Source organism: Phascolarctos cinereus, unplaced genomic scaffold, assembly GCF_003287225.1.
Source record: "Phascolarctos cinereus isolate Bilbo 61053 unplaced genomic scaffold, phaCin_HiC Scaffold_1;HRSCAF=81, whole genome shotgun sequence".
Taxonomy (NCBI): domain Eukaryota; kingdom Metazoa; phylum Chordata; class Mammalia; order Diprotodontia; family Phascolarctidae; genus Phascolarctos; species Phascolarctos cinereus.
In genome coordinates, this window is record NW_027555514.1 from 145,127,416 (window position 1) to 145,147,641 (window position 20,226).

Sequence of the window (20,226 nt, forward strand, 5' to 3'; positions counted from 1 at the left end):
CAGAGAAGTTAAGCATTTGCCCAGAGTCACACAGCTAGTAAATTTCAAAGGCAGGATCTGAAACCACGTCTATGTGCATCTATGCCTAACGTTCTTCAGAAGATGTCAAAGTGTCTTGGGCCTATGATTAGGATCCATTTATATAAAGTTGAGGATTACATACTGATGACAAATTGATGAACAATTTGGCTGCCACAGAACATATTATATGTCACATGTGAATAGTTAGCATTCAATAAATAAAAAAAATCTTTGCCTCACTGATTGATTTGAAGCAGGATCTTCTGTAATCCTATCCCTCCTTTTCCAGCTGAACATAGGTTGCACTAATCAGTTCAGCAGTTCTGCACCGGTCCTTCTGCAGTATTCCCATGATGCTGGCCTCTTCTGGTCCCTGGTTAAGGAAGGTTGCTATCCAGCATCCCCTGGAGGCAAAGGATGCGAAGGAAGCTCCAGGGAACTGAGGGAACCCACTGTGTATTATACTGGGGACTTCGAGGTGTGGACAAGAATGACCATTGTTGTTCCAAGGTCTCTTGCATCCAGGTAATGCAAACCATTTTCATTTTTCTATGTGATGTCTCTGAAGCCTATTATAGCTTTCATACACAGCAACATAAGAATTATTGTTGTTTAATCATTTCTCAGTCATGTCCGACTCTTTGTGACCCCATTTGGGGTTTTCTTAGCAAAGATGCAGGAGTGGTTTGCCATTTCCTTCTCCAGATCATTTTACAGATGAGGAAACTGAGGCAAACAGGGTTAAGTGACTTGCCCAGGGTCACACAACTAATAAATGTCTGAAGCAAGATTTGAACTCAGGAAGATGAGTTTTCCTGACTCCAGGCCCAATACTGTATCCACTGTGCTACCTAGCTGCTCCATAAGAATTAGTAGAGACCAGCTATTCAGAGCCAAGAGTACCATAATCAAGAGCCCATCTTTTGAAAAGCAGAATCCACATATAGAGTACCCAAAATGGGAATATTTTTGGATTTTTTTTGTTTTCATCTAGATTTGTGGGTCTGTGTGAGGCCTTTTTCATTTGCAACTTTGTGAAGCTCTTTCCCTGATTCTTCCAGTTATTCGTGTTCCCTTTATTCTGTGCATGGATGTACTTTTCCCAGTGGAATAGAAGCCCCCTGAGGGCAGAAACTCTTTTGGTCTTGAATTTGTTTCCCCAAGATGTAGGAGAGTGCATTTCACATGATGGATGCTTAATAAAAGTTTGTTAAAATTAGCCAAATTGAATGCAGTGGAACCATTTAACATAGGCATCAAAGGGTAGCATTAATGACTGCCTTGCAGGCTAACTGTGCCATGAGAGTTTTACTGTAGACAGTTATTATGTGTCCTTCTGCGTATCATTGTTACGTTTGTTGGACATAATTTAAGACGCATTACATCTGACTGCTGGCATTAGTTATTAGAGAGTTTTGTTCTTCTTTACATAACTGCTGCCATCCTTCTTTCCTTCATCTCCTCCCCAAAAGGGCCTTCTACAAGACCAAAGTCAAAGCTGTAAGATTTCTATGTAAATCTCCCAGAAAACTAAGGTGGGAGCAATAAGAAAACACAGAAAAGGTTGCATTGCTCCTCAGCCTAGCTATGTGTTTGTCTCTGCCAGGAGTTATCACAATGACTTTGTCAGTCAGCCATTAGCTCACTCTCCTGTATCAGCTACACAGTATTCTGGTGTCTGCCTAGACTTTCATCTATGTGTCTACCAACCAAAGTCTCTTCATTTAGCCTCAGACGCTTACTAGCTATGTAACCTTGGGCAAGTCATTTAACCCTGATCACCTCAAAAAAAAATCCCAAAATTCTTCATTTAATAGCCCATCTACTTAGCCACTTCACAACTCTCAATCAAAAGCCAAAGAATCATTATCTTTGCTTAGCAGTTTAGTCAGACTTGATAAAAGAGTAGGGGGCTTCACCCTCCACACTCTCAAACTAGGACAGAGCCTCACTACAACTGATACCCACTGGGCAGATAGCTATTAGGTGAAATGAACAGAAAATTCAGGTGTTTAAGCAACCAATTGACTCTTATGGTACAGGCAGAGGCTAGGGTTAACCTGCTTATGTAATTCACTGCTGATTACTACTCCACCACCACTTTAATAGAGGCAGCTAGATGGCTCCATAGATAGAGCATTGGGCCTAAAGTCAGGAAAACCTGAGTTCAAATCTGGCCTCAGTCACTCACTAGTTGTGCAATCCTGGGCTAGTCACTTAACCTCTGTCTGCCTTAAGCCACTGAAGAAGGAAAATGGCAAACCCCTTCCGGTATTTTTGCTAAGAAAACCCCATACAGGGTCACAGAGTCAGACCCAACTGAAGAACTGAACGAATCAAATCTGGTACCATCCCTGAGCTGAGAGATGCAAACCACTCACACACCTGTATTTCAGCCCTACTCACTTGTGTTTGTTGGGTTGTGGAATATGGCAATATGTGTATTCTCCATTCCCTCCCATCTCCAAACAGTTTAGCGACTTTAAATGTGATTTTTGCAGGTTAAAAAAAAAAGCCACCAAAAGAGCTAGTACATTGCTATTACTGATGAGGAAAAATAAAAGTCACCTAGAGTTTAAAGGGATTACCTAAAGACATACAGAGAAGAAGGAATTGGAATTTAAAAGTTTTCCCAGACTCATTTGGAACAGTAGATGGTAGTGTTTCCTTCACACCAAAGCTGTTTGGCTGGGGCAGGGACTTGGGTGTTTCACTTTTCCCGGCCTGCTTCAGCTCCCCTGTCCCTCACTGCACCTGAGGCTACATCTCCTGAAAGGCTTTGGGGGCACGGCATAGATGATTCCTAAAGTTCTTTTCCCTCTTGCCCGTGAGAAATGACAAAAGAGATCTCTGCGTGTGGGGCTTTGAACACATAGGGATGATGGCCAAGGGAAGAGCTCAGCCTCTGTTGCATTAGAAAAGTCAGAAAAATCAAACACTGGAGGAAATGAATTTAGTCAGTCAATAAATACCTCCTAAGTGCTTCCTATGTGACCAATACTGTGCTAATTGCTGGGGGTGAAAAGAGGGAAGAAGTGGCCCCTGCTCTGCAGGAGCTCCAGTCTAATGAGGTCTAGCGGATGAGGAACAGGCTTATCCAACCTGCCTCAAGGAAGGGTAATAGGAACAGCTAGATGTAGGATCAGGACACCTGCCATTATTGAAGCGGTGGCTGTTGTTCATTCTTTCAGACTTTACGTTGTTCAGACTTCCCCAGGGTGAGTGAGTGGTCTGTCACATTTGAACTCAGGTCTTCCTGACACCAGACCCACTGCTCTATCCCATGCAGTACCTAGCTGCCAGCCCCCTGCAACATACAGGTTCCTTTTAATCTAGCCCCAAAGGAGATTCTGGGGCTCCTCTAATGAAATTTTCATTTTGTATTAGATTATGTAGATCTTACTTGTGCTTTCTGCCTTTACTTTCACTGTTCCTTTCTGAAACGATCACTCCCTTCTGCTAAGATGGGTAGCAATGGCTTGCCACAGTTAAGAAAGCATCATATGCCTGCCTTTTTCACTGTGAGATCAGCGTGCTGGAAGTATTCTGCATCTAGCCAGTAAAAGCCACATGAAGCTACATGGCATCTGCCAAGGACCACAAATCTGGAGCTAGCTCTTTGCATTTTCCCAAAGCCAACTAGGAACAGCTGAATATGACACAGCAGAGTCTTTTTGATGTTGCTTAGAATAACTTGATCAAAAAAGCTGCCTATCAGAAACAACAGAAGTTCATCCCAGCCATCACAGATTGGGCCAGTATTATGAGGCTTCTAATGTGACAGTATCATTTTTTTGGACTTGGGGTATTGGAAGATAGTCTTTTCCTGTTGGAATCCAGCTTCTTTGGGTTATTTGAATGCTGTCCAGGCTGTTTGATGGTGTTTTTTATATATTATATATAAAGAATTGGCTACCAAAAAATTCTAAACATGTTTTCATTTCAGCCTGGGTAGATGGCCTATTTTTAATACTGTCTATGGCACATTCAGAAGATTCCAGATTCCTCCAGATGGGCTGTTAGAAAACTGAGAGTTTTCGGTGTTAAGCATTTGGAGATATTTTGCCACAAGGCAGCATGCCCTACAGTGGCTACTAGAATATTGTTTCTCCCAGAAATAATGCTAAGCTAACTTTCACAAAGGTGGAGACTATTTGTCTTAATTTTCCTGATTCTGCATTCTGCCAGGGGAAGAAGTGGACTGTCACAAATATGTGCTGGCAGATCACTTCTCCACCAACTGAGATACACACAAAAGAGCCACAGTACAACAGGACCCCTCCACAGAATACAAAAATATAATGGTGTGCTCTGGGCACATGTACATGCTCTTCTACACATAGGCCCAGTATTTTTCAAAATATTCACTCCTGCACCTGTGCATGGGACAACAAATGTGGGCATGAAAGCAAATAAAAGCTGGAGAAAATCAGCTTTTTTTCTCTTCAGCAAGACATTTGCCTGAGCATGGGGGTATATCTAGAAGGGGAGTGTAGTTTGGAGAAGGTAATTGAGGGGGAAACATCCCTAGAGAAGAAAGGGATTTTATGAGGTGTTTTGCCTTAATGCTGTATTTGACTTGGAGATTGGAACTGAGAGGAAAAAATTATAGATCCTTTCAACATGACTTCCTAGAGCAGAAAAAAGCCTTTTTACTTAGAAACCCAACTAGACCAGGGTTCTCTGTACTTCTGATTTTTTAATATATTCATATATATGTAAATGTGTATATGTATATTTATATACTATATATAACTATATTTCAATTATATTGAAATAGTTATCAAATATATATATATACATATATATAGTATAGAAAAAGTTATTCAGATTTCAATATAATAGAAATACACTTATCAAAAATCCTACCAGACTGCCAAAATGGTCCACAAAATAAAAATAGTTAAGAGTCCCTGATATGGGCAATGAGTTAAATATTGGGGGATATGACAAATTTGTGGTTGTTGTTCAGTCATTTCAATTATGTTTGACTCTTCATGACCTCTTTGGGGTCTTCTTGACAAAGATACTAGGATGGTTTGCATTTCCTTCTCCAGCTCATTTTACAGATAAAATTGAGACAAACAGGATTAAGTGACTTGCTCAAGGTCACACAGCTAGTAAGTGTCTGAGGCTGGATTTGAACTTGGATTTTCCTGACTCCAGGCCCGACATTCTATCCACTGTGCCATCTGGCTGCCCCTTGGCTAAAGAGGCTAGCTCACAACACTATTCCACTACTATCATGAATTCTGCGCTGAAGTCAAAGTCATAGGACTTCAGTCTAATTCCAACTCCGTAACTTATTTTCTATTTGATTCTGTACACATTATTTAACTTCTCTTGCCTTCAATATTCTCATCTGTAAAATGAGGTTGAACTATATTGACCTGTAAGCTCCCTTATAGCTCTACAACTATGGTCCTGTGAAATATTCTCACTTTTCCAATGAAATAATGAAACCCCTTAACCAAAAATTCCTAGGACTTTTGAATCCAACAGGCATCTCTAGTAATATGCTTTGCTTCTTAAAGACAAAGGTCTCTGAATCAGTTATATTTTTCCTTTGGGCTACTTTAATGTTTAAAGAGCTAAGTGGCACAGTGGATAGATTGGGCCCTGGACTAAGGAGGACCTGAGTTCAAATGTAGCCTCAGACACTTACTACCTGTGTGACCCTGGGCAAGTCACTTAACCCCATTTGCTTCAGTTTTCTCACCTGTAAAATGAGCTGGAGAAGGAAATAGCAAACCACTCTTGCCAAAAAAAAAACTCCAAATAGGATCACAGAGCCTTAGACACAACTGAAACAGCTCAACAGCAACAACAATGTTCTAAGGAGATACCTGTTCACTTTTTAAAATATTCTCCGCTGGAGAGAAAATGGGTATACCTTTTCCCATTTAGGTGCCTAAGCAGGAATTTACAAAGTATCTGTTTGAAGCATTTACAGACAGTAGGACAGACTTCTCAAAAGTCAATCTGAATCCCTTAAATTTTTTGAGGCTAGTAAACAACAGGTGTCTGTTAAATTCAGCATGTTTGCCAAGACTAGATGATTTAGAATAACAATTTTAAAAAAAGATTTTCAGTTCACTGATTGTTAAGTGGATAAAACTCTTTAAGAATCGGAAACATAATTGTGTGGCTATATTTACATATATAATTTCTCCATTTTTCCTGCTATTTTCACTCCAGTGATAGGGAAGGATAGAAATTATTTGAACATCTAAGTCTTCATCTCCTGCCATAAGTGGCAGCCTTCATTAATCCGTCATATTTTCTACAACTATTTACTAAAGAACAATACTCAGAGGATAAGAGACTTTGTCAAATGCTTTGTTAAAATTTAGGAAATGCTTTTCTAGAACATTTCCCTGATTTGGGAATCCTATCAAAAAATAAAATTAGTTTATTCTGGCATGACCTATTCTTACTGAAGCTGCCCTGATTCTTTGTGATGACTATTTACTTCTCTAGACACAGACTACTTCTAAGCACAGATTATACAGATATAACTTTATAATAATGAATAAGTTACTTAATTTTTCTAGAAATCAAAATCAAATTCATTGACCTAAAGCTTCCCCTCACTGGTTACCCTCATTCCATTGGTATGGAATAATCATTAGAACAAGTTGAGAAATTATTCTCCTGGAAAATAGTTAAGAATTTAACAAATTCCTTTTTTATTCATTTATTTATTTTTGGCAGAGGGAGAGAAATACAATAAGTGTTTTAGAGAATTAAAATCCCCCATCAATACTAAGTAATGATACCATGCCAGAATCATGATCTATTTCTTCTTTCTGTCCAAGTGATCTGTTGTATTCATTGATGAAAATGGCTTTCTTGTTATCTGCACCCAAATATTTTATCCCGTGTTCTTCCCCTAACCCATATTATGTTTCCTGGATTTCCTCATCTAATTAAATCTCCATAATATACAATGTTATTCTGCACCCCCCCATAACCCCTTTAACTGTACTGTTTCTTTTGAATAAAACATACCCTTCCTGAGCCACATTCCCACTGTGGAAGCCCCCAGCTCTTCTACTTCCTATCTATTTGAACTTGTATAAGTTCCTCCACCTTTGTATCTGTTTCCTTATTTGTAAATTGAGGGAGTTAGACTAGATGACCTCTTGGGTTACATCTAGTCTGTACCTATGATCCTATTATCTCAAGCTTCACGGATACCTTTGATGTCAAATTTGCCTCTTCATGTTGGGATTTCTAGTTTGCTCTGTTGATTAGCGATCCTTTTGACACTTGAAGCTATGAGTTTTGTGGCAACCTCTTTCTTGGATTTTGTCTTCCTGTTTCAGCTTCTCTCTAAGATAGATAGAGATAGATAGATAGATACATAGATAGATAGATGGATAGATAGATAGATAGATAGATAGATAGATAGATAGATAGATAGATAGATAGATAGATAGATAGATGGATGGATGGATGGATGGATGGATGGATGGATGGATGGATGGATAGATAGATGGATAAATGGATGGATGGATATATGTAAAAATTTTTTCCTCTCTTTTTCAGCTTAAAACATTTTGACAAGATTTGCAAGGCCCTAGGAAAACACATTCTCACTATTCCAAATTTAATGCACTCTGTCCAGGAGCTTCTTATTCCTCCAGCTATGGCCCAGAATCCTCTTCTTAGACACCATCTTTTTCACCATTTCCCAAATCTTCCTTTCACTTTTGAAGCCCTAATTATGATGAAAATGCAAGTGACTTCAATGCTTTAAGTTTATTACCCAAGACATCATTTCCTTAGCAGAGCTTTCCGAATTGCTTTCAAGCAAACTAAGGTAGTATCAATTATGATTATGGGTGATTAGGCAGATCACTAGAAGTGGGTAGTAGTCATCATATTTGACAAGTATTGGAAGGTTCTGCACCGCATGCTACTTCTATGCCCAGGGAAGACTGTATGGTCTTTCCTACTTTTATTATTAAGTTGACAACTAACTGCTCCAGTTCTTTTCCTAAGGAAATCACAAAATACCACCAATACTCATATCTGCTTCCTCTAGTCTGTCCTGAATGATGTCTCCCTTGTGTCAGCATCATCATTCCTTGGAAAACAAGCAGCTGCTTCTTCTTAAGGCTCCCTCTTCCTCCACTTCAAGAAGTGTCCCACATCTGTTACCAAGCTGTTTAGTGATCCTTATTCCCCTTCTCCTCTTTGTGTCATTATAGCACCCTCAAACCTAACGAGGTCAAGATGACCCTGTACTTTGTCAATTCTATTTCTTTCTCTGTTTTCATTTTTAAAAATTCATTCTCCCAAATAACCTAGAGAGTAGAGGTGAGCTTCTCAATCCCCTTTACTTTCTCTTTCAAGACAAAGACTAGCCTGCACTTAGAGTAAAGATTCTATTAAATTGAACAAGTATTAAGCATCTTCTATGTGTAGCAGTGTTTTGGGCAGTGGGGATGCAAAGATAAAAATAAAACAGTGCCTGTCTTCAAAGGACAACATGTATATAAAATAAGGAGATGTGAAGGGGGTAGGGGAAAGGGGAAGAGAGAGGGGAGGAAGAGATGGGAGTGTAGGAGAGAGGGATGGAGAAAGAGAGAGAGGGAGGGGAGGAGAGAGGAAGGGAGAAGAGAGAGAAAATGTATTAAGCACTATGTGCCAGGCACTGTGCTATACATATAAAGTAATTTCAGGTGGGGGATGTTTGGGAACCAGCAGCTTGAGGATATAGGAAAGGTTTCTTGAAGGACATGATACAATCTCTTCAATCTTTTGTCATTCTTGCCAGTATCTCTTGTAGCCAAGTTCTCTGGTAAATTATTCTCGTTTTATTAGCTCCTGTTAGTACCTTGACAACCACACCCAGCTTCTTTTCCTTGTTCACCAACTTCCTTCTCTTTACTCTGTTCTTACTTTCTCCTTCTCTGGCCCTTCTGCTCTTCTTTCATTCCTTCTGTTCATGTTCTTCTCCCTGAATTCTTCTGCTTCTCTTCCTTAAACTCAGTTCATTCTTCTTCTGTCTCTTGAATCTTCCCAAATCTTCCTCCCCAGATTCAATCTCTGACCTTCTTCACCACTGCAAAACCATCCAAATAGGATTTCCGTCAGTGCTTCTTGTCCTCCTCCTTTTTCACCTCAGAGTTTTTCCCCTCAACCTTATCCCTGAAACCTTCTCCCATGATCTCTCTCCCAGTGAATTTACAAGCTTCAATTATCACCTCTAAGAACACACCTCCCAAATCTATGTCACCACCTTCACCCTCTCCACAAAGCTGAGGTTTGTATTTTATTATTTCTGAATGATTACTAGATATCTGAATGACACCTCAAACTCAGCACGTCCTTGGTGAATTCTTCTTGTTCATTCCAGTATCCTCTCTCTCCCTGCATTCCAAATTTCTGTAAATAGAACTACTATCCTTCCAAGCATTCATTCATAACCTCAAAATAATACTTTTTCTTTCTTTCTTCCTTTCTTTTCTATCTCTCCTCTCTCCCCCTCTTTCCTTTCCTCCCTCCTTTTTTCACTTACCCTGTCCCTCTTATCTCCTCTTTCATTTGTAAAGAATGACAAGAACCAACGATTCCACCTCCACAATCTTCCTCATATCCATTATCTGTTTGACATTCTTACTGCAATTAGTCTTTTTAATCTCTTCTTGCCTGGTTTATCATAAAAGATTCCTTACTATTCTCCTTCCTACAGCCTATCTCTTCTCCAAATTATTTTTCATTCTATTGCCCAAATAACCTTCCTGATATGCTTTTTTGTTCAGGTCACTTCTGCACTTACACACACACACACACACACACACACACACACACACACACACACACACCCCTTCAGTGACATACTATTGTCTATAAAATAAAAGCATAAACTGCTAATGGAACTCATTTGCCTTTACAATTTTCCTTCCATTACACCTTTCTAGGTTTTAATTCAGGTTTTAATTCCAGGTTTAATTCATACTACTCTCATTTACCTACTCCACATTCTAGCTAAGAGGAATTTCCTTCCATCTCTCATTCTTGTTTTTCAGTGCCTTTGCTTATACCATGTCTTGTATCTAGAATAGCTTCTTCCCATTTCCATCTTAAGTCCTTCTCTTCTGTCCAGATGCTCATTCTTCCCTGAAGCCTTCCCAGCATTCTATTCCCCCAAGTGAAAACTAACTTTGCCTCTGCAAGTTTCTCACAGTACCTTACCTGAATTTGTCCTTTGCCTTACTCTTTCTCATGCCATAGTGATCTGTCTACAATCCCTCTCCCAAATTTTGTTGTAAAGTCCTTGAGTAGAGTTAATTTCATATATATTTTGTACCCTAAGTGCCTATTACACTATCTCAGTAGGGCCTTAATAAACATTTGTTCAATGAATGAATGAATGAGAAAAATGCAGGAAATGAGGTAGGTGGAAAGGGAAAGAGGAGTGTTGACATACAATTATATCATATAAAATATGATGTGATCATGAACACACTCATATGACCAGATGATCTAATATCCCATCCAATTGCTATTCACTTTTCCTCTTTCCACTCTCAATTACTCAACTGAATGTCCATCAGTCCATATTTGAGGGACAGAGTATTTGTCTCTCAGCTTCCATCCCCTCCCCTTACTGCCACCACCATCTTTCTTCATGCACTGGGCTGCACTGAGTTGAGAGGTATACAGCGTGGTATTGCAGGATAGTTGGAGGATATCAGTTTCTCTTGAATTTGCCAGACCTGTCTAAGAATTAATTGTTGGTGTGCATAACAATTAGCCACTTCACAAATGGAATGAATAATAGCAGTACCAACAAGTCTCTTGTTTTTCCCAACAGCAAAACCAGATTCCGCTGGATCCAGGAGAGTAGGACCCAGAAAACTGCTCCCCCATTTGGGCTAGATGGAGTTTATATCTCTGAGCCTTGTCCCAACTACTGCAGTGGCCACGGGGACTGTGTTTCAGGGGTTTGTTTTTGTGATTTGGGTTATACAGGTAAGAATAGTTTTGTTGTTGCTCTTGTCCCTTTTGGGAGGGCAGGAGAGGACAGATATGCGTTTTGATAATAATCCAACCCTGATTAAGTCAAGTTCAGACTATACTATTGTCCTCTAAAACTAAGAATCCTGGAAATCAGGGCAAGGAGAACAAGGAGATCCTTTAAATCTGATAAATATTGTTGTCCTGGGCAGAGAGAAGAGAACTCTGGTGACACAAATTTCATTGGAAAAAAAAAAAGATTTTTTTAAGACAACTGCAATTGATGGGTCAATATTTCTAGTACTGCTGAAAGGGAACATTACACGAGAACATACAAGAACAGTGTGTTCGGACTATAACTTTGGATATTGATTCTGGAAAAGCAGCTGAGATTAAACAGGAGGTTAGGGAAAAAAGACTAAACTTTAAAAAGTTGCTGAAGAAAATATCTGAAGGGGCTTCAAAAGGATTTCTCTGGTTCTTAATCCCCTGGCCTGCAGATGGCATATGACCAAAACCAAACATATGTTGTGACAGGCCTTCTACAGGGAATGCTGTTTGCTTGTGGTTTCAGAGGTGGTAGGGGGTTTTCGCGGGTTTTTTTTCCTTAAAAGCTGGAATTGACACAATTACATTTGCCACCCTGATGAATCTTCTATTTAAGGAGAGCAGCAGCTCAGCATGTTTAATTGTTATGCACGCACCAAGTTTAACCTATTTCTCTTCAGTTTACAAAAATTGTGTCACAGCAACATGAACCAAGAAAGCGAAGTTCCATATGTCTCTGCTCACAATAAAACGTTATCTGAAGGTAGAAATAATCTCGTTGATTATGGTAGCAAGGATAATGATTACTTCTGGCAATTAAGAAGTATACATTTTTATTTTTACACCTTTTTTGCCATATTCTGAATCTGCCTCTAACATTTCACAGCTTCAACAAAGCATTTCCTATGTCTTTCTCTCTTTCTTTCTTTTTGAAGCCTCACATGGAACCTGTGTGTCTAATGTGCCTAATCACAATGAGATGTTCGACAGGTTTGAGGGGAAACTCAGCCCTCTCTGGTACAAGATAACTGGAGGTCAGGTGGGAACAGGCTGTGGAACACTCAGTGATGGGAAATCTCTTTACTTCAATGGGCCTGGCAAGAGGGAAGCAAGAACTGTTCCTCTGGATACGACAAATATCAGGTTAATAGAAAATTCATACCACCCCTCAATGCACATAGAGTTCATTGCCCAATTCCGTGCTACCCTCTTTGCTTAAGATCCTATGCAACTGACTGTTTGGTTCAATACGTGATAATATCTCCTCCCAGAGATCTGTATGACTTAGAACATGGGCTCTTAACCTGAAGTCCATGAACTTGTTTTGGACGTAGAGACTGTTTTTTTTAACTATTTGATAACTACATTTCACTATATTAGTTTGCTTTTTAATCCTATTTATTTTATTTGATGCATTTAAAAACAGTTTTCTGAAAAAGGGTCCATGGACTTCATCAGACTCCCACAGAGGTCCATGCCTTAGGGGAATAGGACAGGCAGAAGCAGAAAGCAACCCAAACAACCTGACAAACTTGCTTTCTTACAGTGAGGTTTCACCTGGCTCCCTTGCATTGCTCTTGCCAACATACTTAACTTTGTAGTCACAGTGCAAAGGCCAGTGTAGAGAATACCAGCCCAGTGGATTGGACCATCTCTATTTTTACAATCTGCCTTTAGGTAGCTTAAGTCACATAGGGAGGCTGGTGCCTTCATTAGCATTATTGGCACCAACTGCTGCTTTCCTGCCATTACTGCTCATCTCCTCTGACTCCCTCATTGTGGTAACAAAACCTTATGAATGGAAGAGTTCCATCAAGATTCCACAAAAAAAAAAAATCCCAGTAAGCACTAACAGCCATTTCTCCAGTTGCCCATTAACAAACTTTGTAAGAAAGGGGGAGGGAGAAACACAACTTGTCTTTTGTAATAAACTGAAGGTTGTGGTATGAATGATTCTTTAGTGAAATAGCCACAGGGCTTGGCAACTTTGAACTCTAAATCGGACACCATTAATTCTGATGTCTTGGAAAAATGCTTATGGTGACACCTACTGGTAAAACAGTTAATTTAATTAAAAGCTAAATAGTTTTCTATTAAGGAACAGAATGCAGAAAAAAAATCAAAGACGTCTTTATCTATGTTTACAATACATACATATATGTTGCTTACAATATGTATTGTAAAAAGAAAACAATGCAACATATGTGTTGTTTACAATCCAAGTTTTCCACCCAACCAGAGATCTAGATGATATATTATTCAATTCAAAGATCACTCGCCTTCCTAAATGAGGTTCAAGGAGGGGGAAGAGTAGAGCATTGGTGCACAAAATCACTGAGGATGAAAGGCAAATCTGTATGCTTTTTGTTTACAGAGGTATTACAAGGGTATAGAGTTTACAACCTTTGTTGTTTCTCTGAGACACTAAAACTCACATCAAATCATATAGAAAGTAATCTGGCCTGAAGCAGCTATAACTTTCCAGTATCAGAACTAGAAAAAATAACATCATATTTCCTGGGACCTCATTAGCTGTGGATTTCAGAAATTTTCATTTGAGTTTACAAAGTTAAGTAAGCCAAGGTGATAGTCTATTTGAAGAACTACAATTGACAAACTCAGAACTGTCTTTACATTTTTTTTTTATTTAGGTTCATTTTACTTAAAGAAATAACATTATAACAGCAGTTTGAAGCATTCTAAAAGACTACGGAATTGAACTTGTTACAAACTAGGCATTTTCTAGTGTCCATGAGCACTTGGGTTTTAGAGAAATTCTTTAAAGATAGAAATATAGAAGACAGTCAATTCTAGTTCTACCTGGTCTTAAATAAACTTTGTTTGTTTTCCCAGACTTGTTCAGTTTTATATACAGATTGGAAGCAAAACTCCTGGTGCCACCTGCAGCAAACCAAGAGCTAGAAATGAAGGTATTTTTTTTCAATAGACACAGTAACTACTACCTACAAATTGATGCATACTTCTTTAAAAAATAAAATTAAGATTAGATATTGGTAGTTTGAATTTTCCATTTTTGCTTAATGGTTGTTTCTCTTCTATTAGCTCTAAATACTGTGAATATCCTATAAATGAATGTCTGTTTAACCATGTGCTATTGTACATACCTCAGTCTTGGGCATTTCCCACATGGAAGAGATATAGTTTTAGAGATTTATAAAACTATTTACCTCAGGATATAAACAAGCTTGAAATACCACAGAAGTCAATTAGGCTTTTGTTTAGAGGATGACCTAAGCTTTTTTTAAAAATTTCTAAGGAGAAAGGTAGCAACAATCACTTTAAAACTATAGGCATGATATTTGGGGTAGTGTAAAACGGAATATAAGCTAGAACATACTTCTAGCCCATTTTTTTAAAAAACCTGATACTACCAGTGGGAATCGCTGGAAAATCCTTGTGAGTAGAACAATTCTTACTCCTTTCTTGCCCCAAGACCCATCCTTCCCTCCATGACACCTTCTACCCCCTTTAGGTGTTCATTGGATTGTAGAAGGATTACAAGAGTTTTGAGTTGAACCTGTTCCCTAGGAACCCTTAGAGGGTCTTAGAGAACCCAATACTCCTTTAGGTGTCTTTCAGTTACATTGGGCTACCTCCACCACAGCCCAAGCCTATTGAGCAGTTCTGGAAGTTTTCAAAAAATAGGATGATAGGTTTTCTGGGGTGATATCAAATTGCAGACTGCCAGGAGAAAGTGTTCATGCTCATTCCCCATCTGCATTTGACTAAAGCTTTAACCATGTAATTAAATCAATTCTTGAGGGACAACTTTTTATACATTTCTTTCTTTAACCTTTTCGTCAGTTGATCTATGCTCTGGCAATTATTAGAATAAGAAAGGCTGGATATCTAGACAAGCTAATTTGAGAATTAATATACCAGTCATGATATAAACAGAGTAGAGTTGATGATACTATATTCAAGGTAGTCTTCATTATCAGTAGAATGAAGCAGGGTTAGATTTATCCAATATGTTTTATACAGCCATGTTTGAGAATATCAGGAAACTGGTATCTGATGTTGTAATATGCTCCAGAAGTTTCTAACATCACCTGGTGGCAGGATCGAGTAGAAAGAGACATACTCATTCATTTCTGGTGGAATTGCAAACCAGTGGTATCTACTTGGAAACCAATCTGGCAGAAAATAGAAAAAAATAATGATGTGCTTTGACCCAACAATTTCATTCTTTGGAATGTACTCTGAAAGTAATATTTAAAAAGCAAGGGGAAAGTTTTCTTTTTATAGCAGCATCATTTTTAATCACAAAAACTTATCAGTGACCTAAATATCCAACAAATGGGGAATAATTACACAAATTGTGGTCCATGAATATAGTGGAATACTACTATAAAACTAAGATTGACAAGAATGAGGAAAATAAGGAAACATGGAAAGACTTGCAAAAAAATGTAACGTGAAAAAGTCAGAACAGACCAGAGTAAAAACTAACTACAATTACGTAAGAAGAACTATGAATAGGAATTAATGAATAAGCAAAGTGTATTGATGAGGACAAAGGGTGTGAGTGAAAAGCTATAACATTTCATGAATTGAGTAATTTATTTAAATGTTGTGGTTGGCATTTGTCCTTCAATTTCAGAGAGGACCATAATATCAGGTAGATGATGCCATGACTTGCAAGTGAATTAGATTTGAGTGAGGGAGACCTGTGCAAGGTCACCAGCCTCACTTTCTCCTCCAGAGCCATCTGGGTCCAGTGGCCAGATGTAGATCAAGACAACTAGAGATGGCCCAGTTATTTAAATGTAACTAGTTGCAGAATGAGTTTAATTGGTGGCATTAATGTTTAATATTAAGTTTTTAATAATTCATTTTTAAATCAAGGAAACATCTATAAATCTCTATTTGTTAACGTACAAAGTCTATAAACATGAACCTAAAGTCGGGCAATGTTTAAAATATACTCAAAATATCATCATGCATAGTAGGAGTACTTTTTGTGTGCCCTGAATGGCTGTAGGTACTATGAGAGAGATAACTAGTGCAAAGTGTGGTCCCTTAAGAAAATTACAATCTAATAGGAGATGCAAAACTAACATGTGAAAAAAAAAACAAGAAAGCATTAAACTGTAAACTCTTGGCTATGGGTTTAAGGAAAGCAGATCAGGGCAAGATCGCTATGTCTGGAATAGCTAGAAAAGCTTTCATAATGGTGATAGATTTGTTAGGATGGACAAAAAAATAATATAAAAATGTAAAAGAATTCAAAATTGTCTACTATTGATAACTTGGAGAGGGTAGAAGAAGGAGACAGAGGTAGAGGAGAAGAGCAACAAGCAAACCATATCAGTATATAGTAATCCAACCAACTTGGATGATTCCTACAGAGAATAACCAACCAGTAAACAAATTGCAGTAGGGGAAGGCGTATTGAGTAATCTTTGTCTAAGGCCAAGCTAATCTTCACTTCCCTCAAGCTCCCTTCTTTTTCCTGACTTCCCTGTTGCCTAAGCCCCCATTACCTTTATATTGCCTATCACAATAGCCTGCTGGTGGACCTGCTTACCTCAAGTCTTTCCTCACTGCCTTCCACCCTCTACTCAATTGTCAAATTAATTTTCCAAAAGCTCAACTCTAAGTATTTCACTACTACCACCCCCAATTCCATAAATTTCAGCAGCTCACTATCCCCTCCAGGATCAAACATAAAATCCCTTTCGAGTCATTCAAAGCCTTTCACAACCTGGCCCCCTCCTATCTTTCCAGTCTTCTTAAGCTTTCTTCCCCATCATTGCTCTGAAGTCCAGTGACACCGGCCGCCTTGATGTACCTTGCACAAGACACTCCATCTCTAGAGTCGGCATTTTCACAGGCCTGGAACATTCTTCCTCCTCCCTCCCGCCTTCCCTGGCTTCTTTCAAGTTCTGGCGAAAATTGTATCTTCTATAAGAAGCCTTTCTTCACCCTCCTTAATGCTAGTGTCTTCCCTCTGTTGATTAGCTCCCATTTATCCTGTATAATTTTTTTGTGCATCGTTGTTTGCATATTGTCCCCCATGTTGGACTCTGACTCCCTTGAGAGCAGGAACTGACTCTTTTGCCTTTCTTTGTATTCTCAGGGCTTAGAATGGCAGTCAGCACACAGTACGAACTTAATAAATGCTTCTAAACTATTAATGACACCATTATTCTGCAGGTCACCACAAGGAGAAACTATAGCATCTTCTTTGAGGTTTCTTTTCATCTTCTTTCATCCAAATTCTGTAAATTCCTTCCATTCTTTATATCCAGTCTGATCTCTAAAATCTTTCTTTATAATATCTCTCCCATTTCTTTTCATTCCCACTTGATGAGACTGATAGCTTTAGTTATGCTTGGACTGCAATAATAGCTTTCTAATTGGTCTCCGTGCCTCCAATTTCTCCATACATTCTATCCCTCACAGTGCCACCAAATAAACCTTGCTAATATATGGCTTCTTTTCTATCACTCCACTGTTCAAAAACAAATAGGTCCCAGTAGGATGAGATAAGACTAAACCTGTGATTTCACTGGGATCAGAAGTGTCCAGTAAGGAAACTCCCCTTACCAATGAAAATTGGCACCTTCTGTGCAACATGTTGTAGCCCAGGGCATTGAATGGTTAAGTAACTTGCCCAAGGTTGCATAGCTAGAATGCATCAGAAATTGAACCCAGGTCTTTCTGACTTCACAACTATCTATCCCCCATGCCATATTGCCTCTGATTACTTACAGAATTAAGTCCCAAATCCTTGTCCTATCATTTGAGATTTTATACAATCCACCCAAATGAACCTTTCCTTCTTTATTTACTAGTACTAATCCCACACAAAAACCACCCTTCTAGCCAAACTCACTCTCTGTTAAACACGTCTTGTGCTCCCCTGTTTTTTTCTCCATTCTCCACCAGAGTGCTTTCTTCCTCTTCTCTCCAGATCCCAGATCTCTTAAAATCTAACTCCAATCACATCTCCTCCACAGAGCTGCCATGGTGTATTCAAGCTTAAAGTGATCCCTCTCTTTGTATTTGTTGTGTCAGTTATCATTCATTGCCTTGCATATTTGATGATCTTTGCATGTCTATAGCTCCCTAACTATATAATATAATCTCCTTGAGGGCAGGGACCATGTTTTATATTTCTTTGTATTCCTCAAAGCATTCAGAGCTGTGACTTACTGATAATACCTCCTTTGTATCAAGAGAATAAAAGCTATGTAGCAGCTGCTCAGCAATATCTGTTAACTGATTGATGCTGTGAATTTGAAGTAATATATTCAGTAGCCTCATCTTCAGATAGGAAGAACAGTTTATATTTCTGCTTATTTGTTCATCTTTTATCTTCAATGTTCCATTTAAATAATGGAGATAGAATTCATAATTGTTTTTAAAGAGCAGACTCTAGAAGAAGAATTCTTAGTCAGGAAGAGAGAACAGAAGTATCTTCTAGTACAAAGGACCCCTGTGTAGTGTGGGTCTCAGCGCCATATCTACCTCTGATATAGTAGCAGGTGTGATTGAAACTGTAGGGAATACTGCCTGAAGGAGAAGGTTGGAAAAAAGCAACTTTTTCTGAACCAGTCTCAAATCCCTGTACCCCAAGCCCCTTCCCTCTGTGTAATTTGCATCCTGCAGTCACTTCTCAGTCTTTTGTGGAAAACTGGCTGTTAAAATGTAAATCTGCTAAATCCAAGGGCAAATCTCTTACAGGGATGAAAGTAAAGATTTTTGGCTTACTCAAGCTGAAGCATCAATCTGCATATTTGGAATTAAAATCAGAATTGGACTATTTTCATTAAGACTGGGCAGAACACAGATGCAGTTGCAGTGTAAAAAGAGATGTTTTACATGCCTTAAAACAGTCGATAGATGAGCTTAAATTGCTTGGTTTATTCAGACATACAATGTGTTCAATGACACAGCTAATGAGGATCAGCAAATGGGATAAAATGAATATTGCCATTTCCCTCCCTTGCATTTTATCCACATATTGACACTTATCAGAGTGTGGCTTCTTTGCTTATCCTCCATAATGGGCTGCTTTATTTCTGCCAAGGCTTTGTTGCTGCCTAAGGTTGAATATGATGCTCCTGAAAGAGTTAATTTAGTACAAGACAACTTTTATGACTATTAGAGTGCTTTGTCCTAGAGAATGAAATAGCCAGTGAGATTTTGTGCTTATTAATCAACATTTATTTTCCATGGATTATTTATCCACTTGATAACTAACTTTTTCCTGTTTTTTTTATTTTTCTAAAATGTATTACAATCTAAATTAAGAGTGCTAAGGCAGGCCAAACCTTCACCGAAAATATTACTGTGTTACTATGTGGGCATCGTGGCACACATCTGTAATGCCTGCTTTTCAGGGAAGCTATGACTGGCACATCTCTTGAGCCCAGTTTTGAGCTTTGGTGAGATAGGCTAGTCAGGTGGGGTAGGCCAAATGAAATTTGGCATTAATATGGTGACCCTGCAGAGCAAGGGGGCACCAGCTTGTCTGAGGAGAAGAAAACCATCCCAGATCAAAAATGGAGCAGGTCAAAGCTCCCATGCCAATCAGGGTGGGATCAGGTCTGTACTTCCAGCCTCAGTGAGATGTGGAGGCTAAGTCTTACCAAAAAAAGAAAAAAAACATAAAGAGGAAAGGAGGACAGAGAAGGAGGAGGAGGAGGAAGAAGAATTGATAACTCTCAACCTACCTGCCATAACTCCTGAAAGCCAAAAAGAAATAGACTGAGCCAAGATTATGATCTTGTTTTTGCTAAGTAGCCCAACCCAAGTATGTTTCCTTGATCTGATGGATAAAGAATAGAAGTCAGATTCCCCTCTGCTTTTCTGTGTGTTTCATCCTGGTTCTGACCCTCAGAACATGAACTTCTGACATGTGATTTTCACTTTATCCTTGAGAATACTGTCAATGTCATAACTCTAGAAGTAGAGCAATCATATTCCTTACCTATTTGAGCATTCTTGAGGTTATCTTTATCTCTTTCATGAATTTGATGATGATGCTTGCCTCAAGTTTTTAATGAATCCAAGTTTAATTCTCCTCAGGCTTATAAGTATTAGTACCCTAGCTATTCTTCCTAGCACCAATTCATGTATAAAGAGATTGTTTTTTCTTTCATGATAAGCACAAAAGAGAGAGGCAGGGTGATATGGTCAATCAAAAGAGCCATA

The 20,226-nt window shown here is 38.7% G+C and overlaps 1 protein-coding gene across 2 annotated transcripts in view; it reads left to right on the forward strand.

Annotated features, from left to right (window-relative positions):
• RELN (reelin) overlaps positions 1 to 20,226 on the forward strand; it is a 548,072-nt gene that overhangs the window by 421,995 nt on the left and 105,851 nt on the right. For both annotated transcript variants that reach the window (XM_020984542.2, XM_020984544.2), the window contains exons 28-31: positions 311 to 546; positions 10,850 to 11,007; positions 11,976 to 12,183; positions 13,894 to 13,970. In XM_020984542.2, the coding sequence (XP_020840201.1) occupies positions 311 to 546; positions 10,850 to 11,007; positions 11,976 to 12,183; positions 13,894 to 13,970 (679 nt within the window). The remainder of the gene's footprint in view (positions 1 to 310; positions 547 to 10,849; positions 11,008 to 11,975; positions 12,184 to 13,893; positions 13,971 to 20,226) is intronic.